Raw genomic sequence first — 24,155 nt, 5'->3', positions numbered from 1 at the left:
TTCATCCTTTCAAAGGGTATATTTGGGTCCTGGGCTCTCACTAGTCTAAGTGGAGATGGTGGGAACACAGACCAGGGCTCAGTGAATAAGTTCTTATCAGTCGTGGAAGAAGAAAGGGGGGATAAAGGAGCTGGAAACAAGATGGGAGAGCACACTCACAGACCAGACTCCTCACCGCCAGGTCGGATCCCAACTGGTAACCACGTGATGCCGTGCTTTGGGGAATCCTGGGCAGTGACGTTGTCCCTGACCATTGGCTGCCACGGCTCAGAGTGGGCGGGCCCAGGGTCAATGTGCTGCAGCTGCTTGCTGGCCCTGGGCCCCTCCCCTTCCCACCTGTGCTGAGCCTGCAGGTGAAGACAGCGCATGCCCCTTGGCGTACCTGTGCCGGGGCCTCTGCGTGCGCACGGTCTTCACCTGGTCTTCCCAGAGCGACAATTGTGCGTGTGTGTGTCCTTCTCCATGACCTGGAAGTTTCATCTGGCAGCTACTGACCACTTTCTAATGATGCTGTTTGCTCAGTCGACTTTCTCCATACGACTCTATTATGTGCGTTGCCCGTGAACTCACAGTAGGCATTTCGGTTTGTTATCAAAAGCATGTTCTCCAACATTCTAAAGTGTCCACCTCGGGTAACAAACACCAGCTCCCTTGTGCCTTGAGTCTCTACATTAATGATTATGTCCCATCGCTTTCTCCCGCCCAGCTTTATTGATACACACTTGGCAATACCATGTGGGTTTAAGGTGGACAACGCGTTGATTCGATACACTTATATACTGCGAAGTGGTTACCATAGTAACGACATCTCCTATTCCGTTCCCAAACTTCACCACAGGTTAGACTCCCCCGGGGAACTTTTAAAATCCCCGTGACTGTGCCCCATCCCATTCCAATTAAGTCAGGACGTCTGCGGCTGGAAGCCAGGTTTCTGTTGTACTTTTAAAGATTTGCATATAACAACGTGCACAGAGATCAGGAACCACCATGCTACTTCCAGCCCTGTTCTTCTCAAGGCATGTTCCCTTATTGCTTTAGGAAAGGGGGTATCCCTAGGCCCTTTGGGGGAGCACATCACTGGGTGAGATCTCTGGCTTTGCACTGCCCACCTCTGAGCCTATTGATGGCAGGCAAGGCCATTGGGGCAGCCCCACCTCATTCCGGGGGGGGGGGGGGTCATCTTAGTGCTGCTTGATCAGCTCCAGCTGTTACATTCTGGGCTCTGGAGAACAAATTAAAGCTAACCTGTAACAGAGCTTGACTTTGGATGGGCCTTTCTTTCTGTCTGCTCCTTAAGAATGGGGTGGGGTTGAGGATCTCAGCTGCTCCAACTTTTGCAACAAAAACCCCTTTAGAGAGTTGAGAAATCAGCAGGGGGTCATACCTGATCATTACTTTATGTAGAGAAAGATGACTGTTTCAAAATAAAAAAGCCCTACGATTATTTTCTAGATCTTTGAGTTCCAAATGCTACCCTAACTCCTTTCGTTGTGTACTGAATAGGTCAGACCTGACAGAATTCAGGGTCTGCCCCATGATGTAAAGTCCCTCCCCAAAGTGTCAGAAGGGAGGGCACCTGTGTACTCATTCCTGACCTCCTCAAAGTCCTGCAGACACAAAGAATAAAGGACACCACTGTCTACATCCAGTCTGGAGCTAGGTTCAGCCCACTACACGTTCCAAGAAAAATTTGCTTTGATTTACTCCATGAATGGATTAAACTCATTTTTACAAAGTTATGAATCATGCTTTTTTTTTTTTAAGAGTTCCTTAAACATGAGGTGATTTCTCTTTTCCATCACTTGCTAGTATCAGGGCTCAGGGCAGCCTGGCCCAAGAGATCCCACAATGCATATTGATTATTTTGAATTAACGTTATTTCAGCAGCAGCCCATGCCAGAAGGAAATCCTGACCTCTCTGTCCTCCTGAAAGTGGGAGGTAAGTGCCCTCCCCACTCCTGCAGGAGATAAGGGCTGACAGACAACTTATCACAAGAGTTAAAAGAATTGAGTCGAGAGCATGTATAAATAAGCCTGGTGACAGCTTTACTAATTTATCACCAAGCCCAAACTTTGTTTCGAGTCCTCACTAACCAACACCCAAACCTTGCGTAGGTGCCTTCCGGATGAGCACTAACTTTCTTTGTTAAAAGATATTAAATTTCTGATTAATTTATTGTTTCTTTGTCTAAAAAGTATAAATAGGTATCTGGTTTGATCATTTCTTCGACATTCTTTTCATGATCTGAGCACCAGATTGTAATTCTGCCATGAGCACATATTATATTGGTTTTTCTACTGTTAATCTAGTCTGGTGTCAATTTTATTATTGTGTTATTAGTCCAGCTGTAAGAACTGAAAAAGGGTGATGGGGGGAGGAATTCTCCCTCTCCCTGACACTGTTATGATCTTTCTTGGCAATGTCCTCTGGATTCTTTATCCGGACAAGTTAAGGAATAGATTTCTTCCTTCTTAACAGTCGATGTACCAGTCTACAGGTAAATAAATAATACTCGGAAAACAAAAATGCATTCATGTACATTTTTAATTAAATTCTCCCAATACTCCAGTAGGTGAGACAGACAATTCCCAGAGACAACATGACATATCTAAAGACATCTAGAAGTCAGGAGTGGAAGTGGGCTGAACTCTCTCCATGGTGCCCCCAGTTCAATGACTAGTCTCCATCTGACAATGACCCTCAGTACCTCCAAGGAAGCTGTTTGAGGGTCATGCTTGAAACCATTTTCCAGAACTCACTGAGCCAGCCATCCCAGACTCAGAATGATCCGTAGAACAGGCAACCATTTGTGGGTTGGCTCCACGGGGAAAAAACTCTCCACGGGGTCACTGGCTCAATTCATCCATACTGCCCTCAGCATTCTAGTCCTTTATTATCTTCAGGATTTCATTTTTCACTTGTGGGCCCTCCAGCCTTGTCATCATATCCACTCTACAACTCTGTTTCTTCTCCCTGTGAAGGATAACAATCAGGTTGGTTTCTCATACTCTGGTTTTCGTTTGGAGTCCTAGAAAAGTATGCAAAGCCTCTAGGACAGAAATGTAGCCCCCAGGACAACCCTCTGGTCCCACGGAGCAGACTGAGACTGATGGTGATGCTCTCAAGAGCTCAGGGGTGGAGTCAAAGTGCCTTGGCTCCACCACATACCAGGTGGGTATGGTAGGCCCCAGTGATTTTCCCCATCACACACACTCTTGTGTTGTCCCCTCTTCCACTGACCAATAGAATAAGGCAGAAGTGATGGGATTTTGGCATGTCACCTACAAGATGAAGTAATAAAGATGAAGTAATAAAAGACTGTGGCTCTGTTTGGGCTCTTGTTTCTCTCTCTCTCTCTCTCTCTCTCTCTCTCTCTCTCTCTCTCTCTCTCTCTCATTCTGGAGGAAGCCAGCTACAATGTCACGAGCAGGTCTATAGAGAGCAACTGAGGCCTCCTGCCAACAGCCACATGGGTAAGCTTGAAAGTTGATCCTTCAGTCCCCATTAAGCTCCTGTCAAAAGCTTAACTTAGACCTCATGAGACACTGTGAGCTAAAACCACCCAATCACACCTGTATTTCGGACCGTCAGAAATTACATAAGAAAATAAATGTATGTTGTCTTCAGTTACTAAGTGTTGAGTCAATTTGTTACAGAGCAACAGGTAATGAATACACCAGGTGTAGTTATAACCTTCACCCAGAACCCACCACTGACTAAAAATGTCATGGTGTCAGGTACTGTGCTAAGTGCCTTACAGGTGCACTTTCTTTCAATATTCATAACATCCCCCTGGAGGGAGATGCCATCCAACTTTACAGGTGGGGAAACTGAGACTCAGAAGGTAAACTACCTGTTAACAGTCATAGAACCGGTAAGTGGTGATAACAAACTCAGTTGTTTAAGACAAGGAGAGAAGATTGGCAAAAAGAAAGAATTTAAAATCAGACAGGTGAATCCAGGTCATTTTTCCCATTACACTCAATCAGGAGTTGGGGTTTGAACAGCCACAGAAAGGGAAGTATAAATCCCCGGGAAATGAGAGAAGAATGTCAGCAACACCTTCAATAGCATTTTCATTCAGAATCTCACTCGTCAGGAGGAGCTTTCCTTGAGCTGTTGTTTCTGCAGAGGGAACCTAGTAGAGAGACTTACAGAACGACCTTTGCTCTCAATCTCCGCTTCTGAAAGGTCTCACGCAAGAGCACCATGCCACTGGGCCCAATGTCATTCTTGCTCAAGTCGAGATACCTCAGACATTGGTGGTTGAGGAGCATGGAAGCCATGGCCTGGCAGCAGATGCAGGTGAACAGGCACCCATCCAGCCTGGGGGATGGAAACAGAACAGTCGCCACATCCCATAGCTAAGAGTTCAGCCCCAACAAAGGTTGACAGCCTAGAAACCACACTTAGACGGGAACAAGTCCTTTCATTCCAAATATGTGAGTACCTACCAGGCGTAGGTTTCTTAGTGTGTTTTGGATGATTATTCAGAGTCGGCTATGCAGTTCCTAACTCTGAGATGGGATGAGCCATATCATGTTAAAAATGGATTGTGACCACTCATTGCCTTTGCTCATTCAGAACATATCTGTTTGGCACCACCTGTGTGCTGAGCACTGCACTGGGCGTTGTTGACGCAACAGTGAAGAAAAACAGTGCAAAGGTTACACCATTCCTGGCTTCCTGGAACTCAGACTTGATTGGGGGGTGGGAGAGAAGGAGGCAGGAAATCAAGTAAGTATACTCTGTTGACTTTAAACAAATAGCCAGATGTTTCTCCAGCAAAACTGATTTATTTGGGAACAATAAAGAATTGCCATTCGGTAGATAAAGAAGAGATGGTGTATATATACAACAGAACATTCCTCAGCCATAAAAAAGAAGGAAATCCTGCCACTGCTGACGACATGGATGGACCTAGAGGGCATTGTGCTGAGTGGAGCGTCAGACAGAGAAAGACAAATACCATATGATCTCACTTATATGTGGAATCTACAAAACAAATGAACAAACAAAACAGAAACAAATTCATAGATACAGAGAGCTAACTGGTGGTTGCCAGATGGGAGCGGGCGTGGGGGGCTGGGTGTAAAAGGTGAAGGGATTAAGAAGTACAAATTGGCAGTTACAAAACAGTAAACAGGATGTAAAATACAGCATAGGGAATACAGTCAGCTATACTGTAATAACTATGTGTGGTGTCAGGTGGGTGCTAGACTTATCAGGGCGATCACTTCGTAAGGTATATAAATGTCTAGTCACTGTGTTGTACACCTGAAGCTAATATAATATTGGATGTCAACTGTAATTGGAAAAAAATTTTAAATTACACAAAAATACCTGCCAATATTATGACAGAAAATAAAAAAAGAATTGCCATTCAGGACAAGTGGTCTAAGGGCAAATCACACAGGCACGCAGAGAACCAAGGAGGGGAACGCTCAGTTATGGACTTGGGAGGGGCTGCTGTAAACAGCGTCCATTGCAGCGTTACTCACAGTAGTTAGGATAGAAACAGCCTAAGTGTCCATTGAAGGATGAGTGGATGAAGAAGATGTGATGGTTACATACAATGGAATGTTACTCAGCCACAAGAAAGAAGGAAATCCTGCCATTTGCAATAACTCGGGATGGACCTAGAGGACATTATACTAAGTGAGATAAGCCAAACCCAAAAAGACAAATTCTGCCAGAATTTGCATTTCTAACAAAGTCCCAGATGACATTCCTAGGCTGAGGACCGCACTTTGAGAACCACTGTTTTGAAGCTCCCCAGTCCTCCAATCAAATGGAGGGGAAAACCCAGAAATGCAAAAAGACGTTCCCATATTGTATCCTGAGAGAATTCTATGCACCTTTGTCCTGATCTCAAAGAAGGAAACTTACTCAAGAATCTGTAGTCCAGAGTCAGGGTTCATCAGGCCCTTACAGAGCAGGATAACCCCTTCATCCTTCAGGCTGTTAAAACCCAGGTCCAGACTTCTCAGGTTTTTGTTTTTATCAAGAACAGACGCCATATCCTGACAGCAGTCAGAGGTCAGGGCACAATTTCTCAGCCTGCGAAGAAACACACATAAGGGGAAAACCAAACCAACCAAAACACCCTTAAATTTGACGTCTTTCCTGCTTTTTTTTTTAATAACAGCTTTATTGAGATATAATTAACATGCCATACATTTCACCCATTTAAAGTGTACTCGCGTTGCTTTTTAGTATGTTTACAGATTTGTGTGACATTTACCACAATTTTAGAATATTTTTGTTACCCCCCCAAAGGGAAACCCTGTACCCCTGAGCAGTCATTCCCAATTTCTCCCCCCACCCTACCCTTAGCAACCACTAATCTGCTTTCTGGATATTTAAACAAATATCTGCGCCCCATGTTCATTGCAGCATGACAGGTTTGCCTGTTCTGGACACTTAAGATAAATGTGATTACACACGATGTGGTCTTTTGTGTCTGGCTTTTCACTGACCATAATATTTTCAAGATTCATCCACGTTGTAAAACATATTAGTACTATGCTCCATTTCACTGAATAATATTCCACAGTAAAGATAGACCACACTTTCTTTATCCATTTATCAGCTGACGGACACTTGGGTTGTTTCCACGCTTTGGCATTATGAATAATGCTGCTGTGAACACAATGTACAAGTTTTTGTATAGATGTAAGTTTTTATTTTGCTTGTGTCTATGCCTAGGAAGTGGGGTTGCTGACTCGTGTGTGTGTCTATGGTTATTAGCCTTACAGGTGCTACTACCTCATTTTCCAAAGCAGCTACACTATTTCTTGCTTCTTTTTGGGGACACTGAAAATGTCAGTGGGTTCAGGGGATATTTTGCGCCACTTCTGCATTTCTGGTTTTATGAGCCAGCAAATTTCTTCACGGTTTAAGACAGTTTGAGTTTATTTTCTGATGATAATAATAATAATATGATAGAATTGTCTTGTTAATAATAAAAGCATCCTGACACCTAAGGGAGATCATTTAAAGGATTCCTCATAGAGTGAGATAAACGTCAAGCAGGACATCATTTATCCTGGTCCCTACCTTTGAGTTAGTGGCATGACCCTCTTCCTAATGCCTTATCGTGTTTCCCTGAAAATAAGACCTAGCCGGACAATCAGCTCTAATGTGTCTTTTGGAGCAAACATTAATACAAGACCCGGTATTATATTACATTACATTACACTATATTGTATTATACCTAGTCTTATATTATAGTAAAATAAGACTGGGTCTTATATTAATTTTTGCTCCAAAAGACACATTAGAGCTGATTGTCTGGCTAGGTCTTATTTTCAGGGAAACACGGTATGTTATTCTGATCTCAAAGGCATAACACTCACTCTGAATGTCAGGGCTCATGGGAACACCTTAGAGCAGAGACTCCCAAACTTTGTCAGTTCATGTCACCCTTAGCATCTCAGCGGTTGTCTCATTTCGCCCTGTTCCCCATTAAATTTTGTGAGCACTCACATGACAGCAGTGGCTGAAAACCTAGCTTTGCCAAGATATGACATCACTGAAAGGAACGTACACAGTCTGAGGTTGAAGTGAAACCACCTGAAGCTAATAGTTCTTGCAGTGATGAGCAGATGTTGCTGTTTCTTAAATTTAAACTATCCTTTCGTGCCTCTCTGCGGTCACTGTGGGGTGTCTTGGCACGCAGTTTGAGAACTCTGCCTCTAGATGCCTCGCCTCTGAAACCGAGGTAATAACAATGTTCACCTTACTGTGCTTTCCTCTAGCATCCGCACAGCACACATACGCAGGAGGTACTTAATAAATACATTGCGTATGTGCATATATGACAGGTCCTGTCAATGACGCCGTTCTATTGCAGGGTGTTCCAAGAAGAGAACATGTGGGGACTTACACGAGCCTCTGCAGAGGATACTTGCTGTGTCGTAAGGCACTCAAAAGTTGTTTTGCCCCTTCGTCCGTCAAGGCATTTTCTGCCAAACTCAGGTGGGTCAGCATATTGTTGGGATTCTTGAGAGGCAAAACGAGACTGTTACAGCAGAGCAATGTGGTGTCACAGTTCTCCAGCCTGTAAGGGACAAACACATAGGTGGGAGGCAACTTAACTCCTGCCTAAGACTGGGTTTTGTCTCCTACTGAGCAATGAAAGTTCAGCCTGGGCTTTCCTTCTAAATGCAAAAGCCTCAGCATTACCTCCGGGACCGCCTCTTAGGGCTTCCAAGTTTTAAAGGAGAGGACAGCAAGTTTGATGTGAGAACAGTAGACTCAAGGGACTATGGGTCAGGGAACTCATTACATCGTGGGACTAAGAGGGATGGGAAAGATCATCAATGACTGAAGAATAAATAACAGATATGGAGATGGCTCAGGAAGAGACATCATTTTCATGAATTGAAAAAATAGAAAGATGCATTAAAGACATGAGCAGGTATTCATGTTAGAGAAACTAAGATGAGTAGTAAGGTTATGAAAATATTTTCATTAGTAATGAGGGACATGCAAATTTAACAACATGATATCCTTTCTTGCTCAACAGATTGGCAAAAACAGTAATGGGAATACTGAGAGTAACAAGTGTTGGATGAGATGTGTGTGCGTGTGTGTGTGTGTGTGTGTGGGTGGGTGCTGTTTGAACCTCGGCAGCAGGTAACATAGGTACCTACATTGATGCATGTTCATATAACTGTTATCATTCAACAGTGAAGACTAATGGGCTACAGACGCAATTGAACCCAGATGAACACTAAAATGTGAGCTGCTCAGAAAAAGGGCACATAGTAGACGAAGCCACTTATGTGACGTTCAAGCAGTGTAAGGCTATGTGATGCTCTGTTGGAGGACACGTGGATAGTAGCCCTAGGTGTGCATAAAAATAAGGAGCCTGGTCATCCCAATGCAAGATGGCTATTGTGGGGTGGGGCAGGGTTCAAGACAACCAATGAGGAAGGAAAACAGTACTGGTGAGGTTCTAGTTCATAAACCAGTGATGGGTATATCTGGCTCATTATAATTATATATTCTAGGATATTGGGTATAAATATGTACTTTTATAACGATTCCCGCCCCCCCATGTAATAGACCCACCGGTGCAATTGTATCAATCACAAGACTCAAGTTTGTTCCATAATACATGCATTCCTCTATTACTTCTTTACCCCCCCCCCAGAAGCACTGAACCTACCAAACAAATAAACAACAGTCACAACAACAATAAAAAGACTTACGATAGTCTCTCTAGTTGGGCCAATGATAGGTAATATATCCCAGAGTTCATCAGGGAGCTACTTCTTAGCATTAGAGTCTTCAGGTGTGGGTTACTTTTGAGATTCCTGGCAAGATCAAGCAAACTTTTGGGGGTGATTGAGCAGTCTTCCAACCTGTAAGAGTCACACAAAAATGTCAACCCTCAGCTCCTGGGGAAAATGGTGCCCATTTAGTTACATAAGATCTCCACTACGTGTCACATTCTTGTTCCTCACACCAGAGTGACTCTAGGGGTTATCTGCCTTTTCCGTGGCTGGTAGACCTACATCAAGTTCAGCACAGTCACACATTATCAGTAGAAAAGGATACATGCTTGGGGCTATTATCAAATGCCCAACCATCACTGGCTCTAACTACCGTGTTTCCCTGAAAATAAGACCTAATTGGAAAATAAGCCCTAGCATGATTTTTCAGGATGACATCCCTTGAACATAAGCCCTAATGCATCTTTTGAGCAAAAATTAATGTAAGACCTGGTCTTATTTTCGGGGAAACACGGTATGAGCCAGGGACGCAATTCAGCCCTTGAAATACAGCTTCTTGTTACACTTCTTTGCCAAACAACCTTTATGAGGAAGAAATGACACTCAGTCACATGAGACAGCTCTTCCTAAGTCACATCGCTGCCATCTTGTCAAGCGAAGTGTCCATCTCAAGTCGACCTGTTCAGACAGACTTTTAAGCAAACAATTATCCTTTATTTACCACCCCCTAAGACCGTTCTGTAATGTAAAAGAAAGGCAGGAGAATGTAGTGAAGATCCAGGCTCCGTCCAGCTCTGACATGTCAGGGAGCGCAGCCGGCAGATGGAAACGAAACAGGAGGCAGCGTAACATAGCAAAAGGCTGTGGGGGCGTACAGTAAGCCTCCATGTGCTGGTGTGGGGGCTTCAAAAATACTTTTCCTCTCACCTTCTAAGTTCTTCTGGATGGACTAATAAGCAAATTGAACAGAGACAGATTAACAGAAGAAAATGCCCCAAGTTCATTAGGGATGTAGAGGTGGGGGTGCCACTAAATAGGTGACTTAAAGAGGTATTGGGCAGGTGAGATTTATAAGCCATTCTGGAGCTAAGGAGAAATGGGGGTTGTGGTTTGGGGCTTCAAAGGAGAGGAAGGCAAGTCACATGGAGATGGAAACTCAATGTTTGGTAAATAAATGTTTGTTGGGCCATCTGTAAGAATGGGACACGGAGAGAACTTTGATCAACAGGCCTTGCTAGGCTCCTCCCTCTCTCAGTCTAGTTCATATTAAACATACTTACTACTGATGATGGCCAACTTCCCCAAGCAGGTCAGCTGTCTAAATTCCTGTTAGGTAGTTGGGGGTGGGGAAGTCAAAGGTTTTTCTGAGTCTTTTGTTCCTTAATTACCAACTTAAAAGCAATATCCCAAAAGGCATATTTCTGGGGTGGCAAGCTCTGCTTCCCCTGAAATGTTGATTTGCTGACTCTGGAGAAAAAGGCTCTGATATACCGTATCTGCCCATGTCTGCTGTGTAGACACCGCCACCAGGGCTGGTTTCAGGCGACTGCTGTGAAGTCACTGAATGCAGAGATGGGAAGAGATATGCAGCTGCACACAAAAATGGTAACCACGCAAGGCGCTGGTGGACGTGTTCATGAGCTTGACTGTGGTGGTCATGTCACAACATCTATGTACATTGCACCATTACGTGGTACGCCTCAACAAAAAAACAAAAAACAGCTGAGTGATCTGGATCAAAGGTGGCCTGCAGACTGACCATGTGGCCCCCACCTCTGAAAACACTACCTGGGTGTCAGGATGCTCTCTCAATCCCAGCCTCGAGTCTCACCTCAGACACTGCAGACAGCACTGCCAGCATGTCAAGGCCATGCATAGAGTTTCCATGGCCTCGTGTCCCACTTCTGTGCCTTGTATTTCCAAGTATCTCAGATACTGGTTTTTCATCAAAACTTGCATCAAGTCTTCAGTCAATAGGGAAGATTTCACATGCCTAAAGCTGGAGAGGTAAGCAGTGCCCAAGTTATGGATCCCATTATTTGTTCTTTTTAAATAGCATTATTGAGGTATAACTGATGTATCAAAAATGCATCTGTCCTATATTTAATGCTTCCAATTTGATGAGTTTGGACATATGCATACACAGAGAAACCTTCACCACACTCGAGGTGGCTAATTAGTTCTTTTATTCCTCCAGCTTTATTAAGATGTAATTGACATATAACAATGTGTATGTTTACTCAAAGAGGGTTTTATGAATTTGACCTCAAAGGCAAGAGAAGTAAAAGCTAAAATAAATTAATGGGACTATATCAAACTAAAAAACTTCTGAACAGCAAAAGAAACCATTGATAAAACAAAGAGGCAACCAACCGAATGGGAGAAGATATTTGCAAACAATGCCTCTGATAAGTGGCTAATATCCAAAATATATAAGGAACTCTTACAACTCAACAACAAAAAGACAAACAATACAATTAAAAAATGGGCAGAGGACCTGAACAGAAACTTCTCTCAACAAGACATACAAATGGACAACAGATGTATGAAAAAATGCTCACCTTCACTAGCTATGAGGGAAATGCAAATAAAAACTACAATGAGATATCACCTTACACCAGTCAGAATGGCTATCATCAACAAGACAAATAGTAACAAGTGTTGGAGAGGCTGTGGAGAAAAAGGAACCCTCATACATTGTTGGTGGGAATGCAGACTGGTGCAGCTGCTATGGAAGGCAGTGTGGAGGTTCCTCAAAAAATTAAAAATTGAATTACCATATGATCCAGCAATCCCTCTCTTGGGTATCTACCCAAAAAATCTTGAAAACATTTATCCATAAAGATATATGTACTCCGATGTTCATTACAGCTTTATTTACAGTGGCCAAGACTTGGAAACAACCAAAATGTCCTTCGATAGATGATTGGATAAAGAAGTTGTGGTATATATACACAATGGAATATTTCTCTGCCATAAGACGAAAGAGTGCCATTTGTGACAACATGGACGGATCTTGAGATTATTATGCTAAGTGAAATTAAGTCAGAAAATGTCAAGAACCATATGACTTCACTGATATGTGGGTATAAAACTGAAAGCGACAAAAGAACAAGACAAACAAATAAACAAAAACTCATAGACAGAAACAACAGTTCAGGGTAAGGAGGAAGGGGAGTGATAGAAGAGAGTAAATGGGATCAAATATATGGTGATGGAAGGAGAACTGACTCTGGGTGGTGAACACACAATGGGATTTATAGATGATGTGTTACAGAATTATGGACCTGAAACCTATGTAACTTCACTAACCATTGTTACCCCAATAAACTTTAATTAAAGAAAAGAAATAAATAAAATTTAAAAAACCAATGTGTACGTTTAAAGTGTGTAACATGTTGAATTGTTAACTTTATATACTGTAATATGATCACCATGTAGTGTTAGTTGACACCTCCTTCAAGAAATCACACAATTTCCACTTCTGTTTTGTGGTGAGAACATTGACAATCTATTCTTCGAGACTCTCAAGCATACAAAACAGTGTTCTTCACTATAGTCACCACACTGTGCATTAGATCCTGAGAACTATTCATCTCCTGACAGGAAGTTTGTACCTTTCATCAATGTCTCCCCATTTGCTAATTAGTTATACATTCAATCAGTCCATCAATCTGTGGGCCCTTTCTGTGCAGTCCAGGGCTGCAGACCTACTTCTTAGGATGGTTATGAGTTTTAAGAGCACTGAAATGTAACGCACCTAAGACAGCCCAGCAGGGCGTAAATGTTTGCTGTTACATTTTTTGCTATTGGAAATAATGTTGCCGTGAAGTTCTCACCCATTCCTCTGGGTACCTGGGTGTGGATTTATCTTGGGTGGGTTTTAAAAGTGGACCTTGGGGTCAAGGCGCACATGCACTTTCCTTTTCGTATAGCCTGCCACACTGCATTGAATCTGTATCACCTCTGCCCCCCACCATAGGAATCCTATCCCTTCCAACACAGCTCCCACTTACCCTCTTTGGGAGGCTTAGCACATGCAGGGACCTGCTAATGGTGACATCTCACTGTTGTGTGCTGTCATGATGGAGAAGATGGGCTTCAGACTGAGATGGAGAATCACAAAGCTTATCCGCTGCGTGATCTTAGACAAGTCACTTAACCGCACATGTTCTCATTTTCTTAAAAAATTGGGATAACACTACCTACCTCAAAGGAATTCTGGTGGTAAACCACACCGAGTGCCTCCTCAGCACAGGTGCCTGTCAGGCAGAGAGTAAAAACCACTGAGATTTAAAATCGTAAAGGAACCTCCACACTGCCTTCCATAACGGCTGCACCAGTCTGCATTCCCACCAACAGAGTATGAGGGTTCCTTTTTCTCCACAGCCTCTCCAACACTTGTTACTATTTGTCTTGTTGATGGTAGCCATTCTGACTGGGGTGAGGTGGGGTGGTATCTCATTGTGGGTTTTTTTGTTTTGTTTTTTGTTTGTTGGTTTGTTTTTTGCATTTCTCTGATGATTAGTGACATTGAGCATCTTTTCATAAGTCCGTTTACCATTTATATGTCTTTTTTTGAAAAATGATCTCACTTATATGTGGAATCTAAAAAAAACCCCAAGCTCATAGAAAAACAAGTCAGATTTGTGATTGTCAGAGGTGGGGCATAAGGGAGTTGGGTGAAGGTGGTCAAAAGGTACAAACTTCCAATTGTAAGAGAAATAAGTACTGGGTGAGACGTACAGCACAGTGACTGTAGTTGACACTGCTCTGTAGTATATTTGAAAGTTGCTACGAGAGTAGACCCTTCTCATCACAAGGAAACATTTTTCAGTAACTACATGCGGTGACGGATGCCAACTAAACTTATTGTGTGCCATGTGCGACAACATGGGTGGACCTAGAAGGTATTATGTGAAGTGAAATAAGTCAGATAGAAAAAGTTGAGAACCATAAGAGTTCACTGATATGTGGGATATAAAACTGAAAGCAACAAAGGAACAAGACAAATAGATGAAGAAACAAAAACTCACAAACATAGACAATAGTTTAGTGGTTGCCAGAGAGTAAGGGGGTAGGAGAGTGGTAGATGAGGGTAAAGGGGATCGAATATACGGTGATGGAAGGAGAACTGACTCTGGATGGTGAGCACATTATGTAATGTGATATATAGATGATGTATTACAGAACTGCACACTTGAAACCTATGTATTAGGTTGGTGCAAACATAACTGCCGTTTTTGCAATTATTTTTAACCTTTTAAACCACAATTACATTTGCACCAACCTAATAACTTTACTAACCATTGTCATCCCAATAAACTTTAATTTAAAAAAAAAGAAATACTGTGTGATCTCACTTATATGTGGCATCTAAAACTAAAATAAATGAATAAACAAAACAAAAGTAGGCCCACAGATACGGAGAACAAGCTGATGATTGTTTACAGGGAGGAGGTGGGAGACGGGAAAAAACTAAACTTACAATGGTAATCATTTTGCAATATATATGTCAAGTCAAAAGACTACACACCCTAAACTTATACAGTCTTGTATGTCGATTACTTCTCAATAAGACTAGAAGGAATAAAACGATGGACATGGAGTCCTCCTGCAAATCTAGTGTGAGCAGGGAGGGAGTAGAGAAACTGGGTGGGAAATAGACTCTCTCCACGGAATTCCTTCCAGCTGGGGTTTGTTTCATACTCACATCAGTTTTCGTAGCTTACATGCAGGGTGTTTCAGGGCTGTGGAAAGAACCTTCACCGCATCAGGCTCCATAAAGCTGTTTGTCACAGCCAGGACTTCCAAATTCCTATGTGTCCTAAACACAGAGCACAGGTCTTGCCACCAGAGGAAACATCGATTGCTGCCTTCTGGTCTGAGTGGAAGGGAGAAAACAGAATATGACTCGTGTTTAGAGATCATACTGGAGAAAACAGGAGTAAACCCAAGGCCGGTGGCCCCTACCCTGGTTATGATCAGACCCCTTGATGATTCTAACAAGAGTCCCTTATTTTAAAAAATGCCCAGAAGAACCAGTACAAGATTTCTCACTTCATTTCAGGAAGATTCATGGCCTCAGGTAAAGATACCTGTATTTCCCCATGACGTATGAAGAAAGGAAGTTGTTTTTTAATCACTTAGGATTTCTATGGGGTCAGAGACTGAATTCTATCTTACATCCTATATTCTTATTCTGTGTTTATAAAACTGTTATTAAAAAAAATGCTACATAGGAGAATAAGAAAAAACTTAAATCTGGAAGGATCTGCTGACTTTCTCTTCATTCTTCTCCATGAACCCTTTCAGAGAAGCTGACCAAGCGATGCAGGAGGAAATGGGTGAAGGTGGTCAAAGGGTACAAACTTCCAGTGATAAGATTAATGCATTCTGGGGATGTAATGTCCAGTAGGATGATTAATAATATTGTATTGTACATTTGAAAGTTGCTAAGAGAGGGGATTCTAATAGTTTTCATCACACACACACACACCAATTGTAACTATGTGAGGTGATGGATATTAACTAACCTTGTTGTGGTCGTCATTTTTCAATATATACATACATAAAATCACCATGTTGTGTACCTTAAACTTACATAATGTTACATGTCAATTATATCTTAGTAAAACTGGGGAGAATGGTCCAACCACCTTCAAGAACTTCCACAGAGTTAGCAATGGACTAATTCATGTGAAAGAAATCTGTCATCTTTTAAGAGTTCTACTAATGTTAGGTTTTAAGATTAATCAGTCGTTTTTAAAAAACTGTTTTGAGGTTATTTTATTTTCTAATGTGATGTGTGACTTAGTAAATTTCTAAAAGTTTTAATTTTTCAATTACAGTTGACATACAATATATCAGTTTCTGGGGTAAATTTTATTTTTAATTATAGTTGACACACAACATTTTATTAGTTTCAGGTGTACAATATGGTGATTCAACATTTATATACCTTATGAAATGATCACCACAATGTTTAGTCACCATCTGTCACCACTGTTATTATATTTTTGGCTCTATTCCCTATGCAAAGATAATTCAGTCTTATAGCAAGACATTATGATTAGACTCTTGACCAATATGCAGCACCAAGTTGAGTATCAAGCTCTTGGCCTTCATTCCTCTCCCAGACAGAAGGTACTTGGGGCTGGAAGGCCAATCAGATATGATGTGGAGCGACTGGGTTTATCCATATAAACTGGGAGTGGACCTGGAAGAGCCTGTCCTGTGAAGTCATTTAATACCAGTGAATAAAATTCATTCCACCTATGAAATACTAACACTCCTTGGAGAGCAACTGGTGATAACTGTGATGATAAAGTTAAAGATGTGATATGTGGACTCTGTGATCCAGCAATTCTAAAAATATACCCTAGGACAGGGGCTGGCTAACGTTTTCTGTGATTGGCCAGACATACGCTTTGTGGCAACTACTCAATTCTGCCGTAGCTGTTTGGTAGCAGTCATGGGCAACACATCACAAGCAACTATGGCTGAGCTTCAGTTAACTTTTATTTATTAAAATAAGCAGCAAAGTCAGTCTACTTGTCCAGCTCCTCATCATAGCTATTGGAGGCCCAATGTTAGTTCAAGCCATAGCTTCAGCCAGTTGTGTGACCTTGCGCAAGACATGACATCTATCTGATCTCCAGGGCTTTGTGGTGTCAAGTGGTGACAATAAGAGAAATAATTCACATAAAAGTACCTGGCTCTGTGTCTGGTGTATGGCAAAGGCTATACAAATATCAACCAGTATGAAAACAGTATGGGAACAAATGGGTAGTCAGTGGCTATTTGCCATGTCTTAAGAAAAACAAATCCATTGTATTTGTTAAAATATAAATTTGTTTAAGTGTTTCCCGAGAGAGTCTTAAGTGGTGGGGATAAGAATGATACTGGAACAGCTGGAGAACTCAAGCCCTTGTCAAGGTTAAGGTCAAGGTCAAGCCCTTGACCAGGGCACTAGACACCCACTTCAGACTTCAGTGGGGAATAAGATACAGGCAGGAGACATGATGATTTCAAGTGGTTCGGTAGGAAAGCAAGGAGGGAGATGGAATGGTCCCTTGATGAGGATTTGCAGTTTTCATTTATTTTCTTCCTTATTTAAAGATGGGAGAGATGTGTTTACACTGAAAGAAAGACTCCCAGAGCTGTGCAGTCCAATATGGTGGTCACTAGCTGCATGTGGCTATTTAAATTTAAAAATAAGTAAAATTTAAAAATCCAGTGTCATAGTCACACTAGCCGTATTCCAAGGGCTCAACAGTTCCGTGTAACTAGTGGTTCCCGTATTGGATGGCACAGATAGAAAATGTTTCCATCATCATAGAAAGTCCCATTGGATAGCACTTCCCCAGAGACTAAAAGACTGATGACACACGGAAGTAAGGGTGACAGAGAAAGTAAGTTCCCCACATATATAGGAGGGGACGGCATGCAGAATAGAGATAAGGAAGGTGATCAACTCATCTTGTTTTTCAGGACTTCCCCAGTTTTAACATGGAAACCTGCATCCCAGAAACACCTTCTGTCCTGGTTTTCAAACTGAAAGTCCTATGTGTCAGGGATCCCGTTGAGATAGGTGGTCACCCTAGATGCCCTGGACAAAGCAGACTGGCAAGGGAGCGGTTAGAGCACTCACTCAGGGCAAGAAAGGGGGTCTGAGCCGAGACTGCACGCTTTGGTGACGGTCAGGGTCACAGTCAGTTCCATTTCCCGCAAATGTTGACAGTGCTTGAGGCAGAAAGCAGACACTTGCATGTCTTTCTTCTTGCTAATGACCAAAGTTGCTTTATGACAATCATGTAGGGTGTGACTCACAAATGCCTCCTCCTGGATTTCGTGCAGACAGTAGAATAATTGTGGGACCCGGTGGTGCGCGGTAAGTGACAGGGCTGCGACTTTCAGCAGTTTCTTTTTATTCTCCAAGGACACCCTGCATCCAAAGGACAGCTCCACAGCGCGAGCACACCTCTCATTTAAAAGGCCAAACAGGAAAAGCCCCATGTAAGTGAGGTGATTTCTCTTTCTTCCAGTATGTGACATCAGGCGTATGGCCTGAGCGTAGTCCAACACCTGGAAATTGCAGAGTTTTTGTGGGAAGTGAAGGACATACAACAAGGCTGCAAAAAATTCCTGGAAGCTCAAGAGGGTGAAGGCATAGTGGTCTTCTCCCCCTGCCACCCTTCGAAAAATATTTGCATTGAGGAGAGTAGCCACGGCCGCCTCATCCAGCTTGGCCCGCTCAAGGTCTTTCTTATCAAACACCCATCGTATGTTCCACATACCTTCTGCCGCCACTTGACACAGGCCTTTCAGTTGTTCTTGGTGACTCTCATTGGCAAGGCTTTCAACCTTGGTTGGAAACACGCTAGACAGATACTGGGCAAAGACAGCTGTGGCGTTCGGATACACGTGGGCGAGACTGGCTCCTCTCTCTATCTGATGTTTCAGACACAAACACACCATCCAACAAACCACAGGCACCTGGCACATGGAGAAGAGGATCGTGTTCCCTGCAACAAAACCCAAGGCTTCGTCAGCCTGCCTCTTGTTTCTGAAATACGTCCTGAAATACTGAGCTCTTTCAGCCACACTGAACCCTGTAAGGGTGATAAAAGAGGGACATTTCAGAAAGGGCTTGAGGGTCCTGTAGGAGGAGACCCTCAGGAGGACCAGGAGCGTGGCCTCAGGAAGCATCCTTTTGCTCAGCACACTGGCCAGGAGGACAGACGCAGGCAACTTCTGGCTCCAGTCTTCACTCAGGTCCTCTGGTCTGTCCGTGAGGGTTAATGTCACTTCCTCGAAGCCGTCAAGGAGGAGCAGCAGTTGTTCTGGCTTGGACATCACCTTAGACACCAGAGCTTGAGACCCGGGCCACTTGCGTGCCATCAGCTCAGACAAGCTCTGCCGGTCCACCTGGGCCATTTCCCGGCAGTGGACATAGAAAGTGTACCAGACCTTGTGGGAGTAGAACTTGTTTTCTGCCCACTCCAACATCATCTTCTGGGCCAGGGTTGTTTTCCCAACCCCAGCAACTCCCTGGAGGATGACAGTCTTGGGCTGTCGACCTTGAGGTCTCCTGGGAAGAAACAGACATGGTAAAAGTCCGTTGTGCCTGTGAATGTCTTGGTAAAAGAAGTCCACGTGGTTCCTGGGCCACGATGTCTTGTCCCACAGGGCGGAAGACTGGTCCATCACATGCAGTCTGTATTCACGGAGTCCATCTAGATTAGCGAGATGGGAGAAACACAGGACACATCATCAGAGTTATTTGTGAGAACCAATTCACCAACAAGAAAACTAGCCTTGAGGTCTGTACATCAAGTCCTATGAAACACTTGCATAAATCACACACTTTTCGGGAGAGTGGGGCTTCACTTGCAGTTAAGACCTGCAAGTCACAGAAAAATCCACTTCACAAGGCTTTAACAAAGCAAGGACTGCTTTTTACAGAAAAGGGGGTGGGTGCGTGGGTGGAAATAAAGCTGTTGAAGTTGGATGATTGGCTCCAAAGCTTAAGGGCCAAGTAGAACCACAGTTCTATTAGCCCATTTGTCTTATTTCTTGCCTCACAGATAGAAGATTGTTCCTACAGATTTCTCTATGTCATCTGCATTCAAAGCAGGAATAATAGGGAGAAGGGACCTGCTAACAGCTCCTGTATACTTTTATGAGGACAAACTGAAGCCCCCAGAAGACATCTACTTATATCCCATGTCCTAGAGCTGTCACCCCAACTTCAAGGAAACCTAGGGAAATGGTATTTCCCACAAGGCTGGGCACATTTTATCTGTTAGCACATGAGAATGTAGAGTTAGATATAGGGTCAGGAGTTAACAAAATTGGTCACACACCTTCTTCTCAATTTGTGATTCTTTCTCTCTCTCCTGTCCACTGGACATTTCACAAATTAGAAAAGTGTTTCCAATTGTGTCCCCTGCTGATGGGTAGGAAGGAACTTACTAGAAGTCTGAGAGCTATTAACTTATTAGCTTTATGACCTTAGGAAAGTCAGAGATTCTCCAAGCCTCAGACCTGCCATCTCTAAAATTAAAGTAGGATTTATGACTCTGGCTCAGCTCATAGTGTTAAAACTTTATCAGCTTGCCAGGATTTATTGAGGGAGTGAAATCTAAGTAGGCTAAGGCAAGAGCTGACCATCCCACATTCCGTGTACTGTGTGTTTTCATGACATTAAAATGTTTTCCTTTGGCTCTTGTTTCCTTCTGACCTCATCTCTTTATGAAACCCAATTGAGAAGGCTGTTTTCACACTAACACAATTTGGGTTCTTTCTAGAATCCTCCTTTTGATGGTCTAGGTAAGTGGCAGTGGGGGAATGAGGGAGGAACTAAGAAATCTGCTGTACCAGCCACTTCTATTCTGGTCTCAATTTTTCTTTGGAGAACTATCCCTTCCCGCTTTCGTCCCGTTACATTGCACGTGGCTGGACTTACCACCCAACTAGGTCACTATGCATAAGAGCCAGTGTCAAACAACCAGACATTTCATCATCTCCTCCATGGATGAGCTCACGACCCCAGTTCACTCAATGGAGTCAATTTCGGGACACTTTTTTCTGCTGGTGTTACTAAGATGGTACAATACATACTTAGAATGTCTGTTGGCAAAGGTGGCCACTGTGTGGAAGAGAGACCACCCAAGACTGAACCCACCAGAAAAGAGAAAGTTAGGAGGAGAGAAAGGATGTCACAGCGGTGTAGTCTGAGCCCCGGGGTCGGTAGCCGGTCTTCCTAACTAGGCGTGTCCTCAGCCACTCTTTGTGGAAGAGACACCAGGCCAACTTGTTTACAATCCACCACGCCTTAGGAACCGAGCTTCTCTTCTCAAGCCACAGCCCACGCTCTTCCAGGGTTTCTCACAATTCCGGCACATACCAGAGTCTTCTTCCTCCAGATTCATTTCTGTTCCTCTTTGGTACAAGTCCTCTGGCTCCAAGTGAGGTAGAAGTTCTGGAACAGGCAACAAAAGAGGCTGTTCCAGACAATAGTTTAGTGGTTACCAGAGGGTAAGGGGGGTGGGGGTTGGGGAGTAGGAGATGAGGGTAAGGGGGATCAAATATATGGTGATGGAAGGAGAACTGACTCGGGGTGGTGAACACAATGCGATATATAGATGATGTAATGCAGAATTGTACACCTGAAATCTATGTAATTTTACTAACAATTGTCACACCAATAAATTTAAAAACAAAAACAAAAACCACCCACATCAGAAAAAAAAAAAGAGGCTGTCCCATTAGAACGGTAAGACTGACAGAACAGGAGGGCAACATGTGCCCTTTCTGGATCGTAGTGGCTATACCATTCAAGGGTCCCCACCTTCGTCTCCACCTTCTCTCACCATCTTAGTTCACGGAAAAGAAAGTTACCTAGACTCTATCATGATGTCAGGAAGTGAGGAAATGGTGCTGTTTTACGATGTACTAAGGAAGGTGTTCAAAGACATACGAATTTATAGCCCAGCCAAATATTAAGACAAATACACACAAGCACAGGCACTCACACACGTACATATATGTAAAATACATACACATCTCAGTGTCTACGTATGTGCATGTATGTGTATGCGTGTATATGAGTATATCTGTGTGCGTGTATGTGAGTATATCAGTGTATGTATATATTTATAGGTATATAAAATTATATGGTCATTGATTCTTGTTACTCACAGTAGTTACGCTCCATAAAATCACTATAAACACTGAATTAGCCAAAACTGAACCACTGCTCCCAGGAAAATACAGGGCTCGGTTCCTGCAGCCTCTGATTACAACGTCATCAATGACTCTTCAATGCATAACCTTGGTCTATGTGTGTTTTTGTTTAAAGACATCTTATTCAATATATATATTGCTGATTCAATCACCTTGCACTGAGAGTCAACAGTGCTACAACTCATGGCTGAATGAAGCTTACTTAAAACAACTATTTTCTCCACACAGTACATTACAGCCTACTTGAGATTAGAACACTAGACAACACTTCAGCACTACACTTGGGGGGTCATATGAAACAGGGACACCACCAACAAAAAGCACAAAAACACAAAAAAATATGGTAATAAATAGACCATCGGAAGGACACTTTTTTACAGGATGAGAGCTGAGGCAAGAAGGCAGAGTCGTGTCACCTTGTTCAGCTGGGAATGTGAACGTTCACATTTTTCACCACTCTGTGCATGTCTGTGAATGACTGTGATAGCATCTTACACATTGATTTTGGGGTTATAAATAAATTTTTAGTGAGTAGGAAGAATCCACAAATAATGAAGACACATATACTCGTATGTGTATATGCATATGCATCCATATACACATAAACATATGTATACGTACACTCTTTCTCTTATCTCATCAGGGTCTAGTCAATACAGACCTCTCCTGTTCCTCAAGTCTTCAAGGTTCTTTCCACCTCTGAGCTCTTTTGCATAAGGTTTTCCTGGCCTCTGATTCTGTTTTCTATTCACTCTCCCACCTCCTCCCGTGGCTGTTTCCTCATTTGTTAGATCCCAAGCTAGTGTGACTTCACCAAAGAGAACTACCTGGGGCTTCTTATCATAAACAGGCACCTCTTCACAATAAATGATTCTCTATTCCTTCAATATTTGTGCACCTATGATATACCAGGTGCCGCGCAAAGTGCTGGCTGATGAGATAGAAAAGGGACCTGGTCGCCTTCTGTGTAGGATTATGAATTGTGTTGTTCACACCTGCTCTGTTCTAACCAACATTTGACAACTTGTTACATCAGCTATTGGGAGAGCTGTGTTAATGTCTCACGTCCTATTTGTAAGTTTGTCTAGTCCTCCTTTTAGTTGTCAGATTTGGCTTTCTGTACTTTGAAGATGTGTTATTGACAGAGAAGTTTAGGATTGCAATGTCCTTGGGACTGACCCCCTTGGTCATTATGAAATGGCCCTTTTTAGTCCTCAATCTGCTTGCCTTAAGTATTATGTTGGTGACATCACTGTAGCTATACCATCTTTCTTCTGTTTAGTGGCATGTTTTCCCACCATCTTACTTCCTATTTCTCTGTCTTTATTTATCTCTCTGTGTTCAAGGCTTATAAGCAGTACCTGGTTAAGCTTTTTTTTTTTTAAATATGCTCAACAGAATAGCCTTTGCCTTTGGAGTCAGAGCCATCATCTTACTCTATTTGCTTTCTTGTTCAGCGTCCCATATGGGTGGCTAGCAAAATATACAGTTTTTCAGCACCTAAGCCCGATCCCATTTCATATATTGGATTATTACTCACCATTTAGCTCCATTTGTACCCGAAGACACAGTTCTGTCTGGTTCATCTTGGCAAAGATGTCGTGAGTCACATCCCAAGCTAGTCGTCCAGGGAAGGACTCTATCAAAAGATGAACTACCTCCCCCCATCTGGCTGTCTTCACCTGGTCCCAGGTGATCTGGATGGGGCCAGGTCTGGGGTTCTCCTCCACTAAAAGCTGCTTGAACCTCTGTAGTTCCTCGTTGCTTAAATAAAGCATGTACAACATGACTCCATTTTCGAAAGGGGAGTTGGAAGAGGGCGAGGATGGCAAGGATGAGATGAAAGGAGGAGAGGAAGAGGAGAAGAAAGAGGAGGAAAAGAAAGAGGAGGAGGAACCAGAATTCAGATTCACATCACTCATCTTCTCTCAACACCGAGAACCTCAGCACCAGTGATAAAAGCGACTCATCAGAAGAGAGAATGGACGAGACCTATGGAGACATGAAATTATAAGAAAATGAAAACACTACCCAAGAGGACGGATTTATTTAATCCATATTTTGGGCATCCTACCATGTGCCAGGTACTCTATTTACCTCCTTCTCTCAAAGATTCTCTCTCCTGTGGGAAAACCTGGTGGCTCACCCAGCATTTGGGTTCA

At 42.9% G+C, this 24,155-nt stretch overlaps 1 protein-coding gene across 1 annotated transcript; it reads right to left on the bottom strand.

Moving 5' to 3' along the window:
* Nucleotides 1-2,836: 2,836 nt before the first annotated feature.
* Nucleotides 2,837-23,831, bottom strand: NLRP8 (NLR family pyrin domain containing 8; the record flags this gene model as incomplete). The annotated part of the gene is made up of 10 exons (XM_033129299.1): nt 2,837-2,974; nt 4,157-4,327; nt 5,891-6,061; nt 7,890-8,063; nt 9,220-9,372; nt 11,075-11,242; nt 14,957-15,127; nt 17,897-19,481; nt 21,155-21,229; nt 23,534-23,831. Coding segments are annotated over 10 exons (3,057 nt in total), but the record flags the coding sequence as incomplete, so codon positions are not given.
* Between the last annotated feature and the right edge of the window lie 324 nt (nt 23,832-24,155).

The sequence above is a fragment of the Rhinolophus ferrumequinum genome, chromosome 15, assembly GCF_004115265.2.
Source record: "Rhinolophus ferrumequinum isolate MPI-CBG mRhiFer1 chromosome 15, mRhiFer1_v1.p, whole genome shotgun sequence".
Classification (NCBI taxonomy): domain Eukaryota; kingdom Metazoa; phylum Chordata; class Mammalia; order Chiroptera; family Rhinolophidae; genus Rhinolophus; species Rhinolophus ferrumequinum.
The sequence above is the reverse complement of the archived record's forward strand: the minus strand, read 5'-3'. Positions and strand labels throughout refer to the sequence as shown.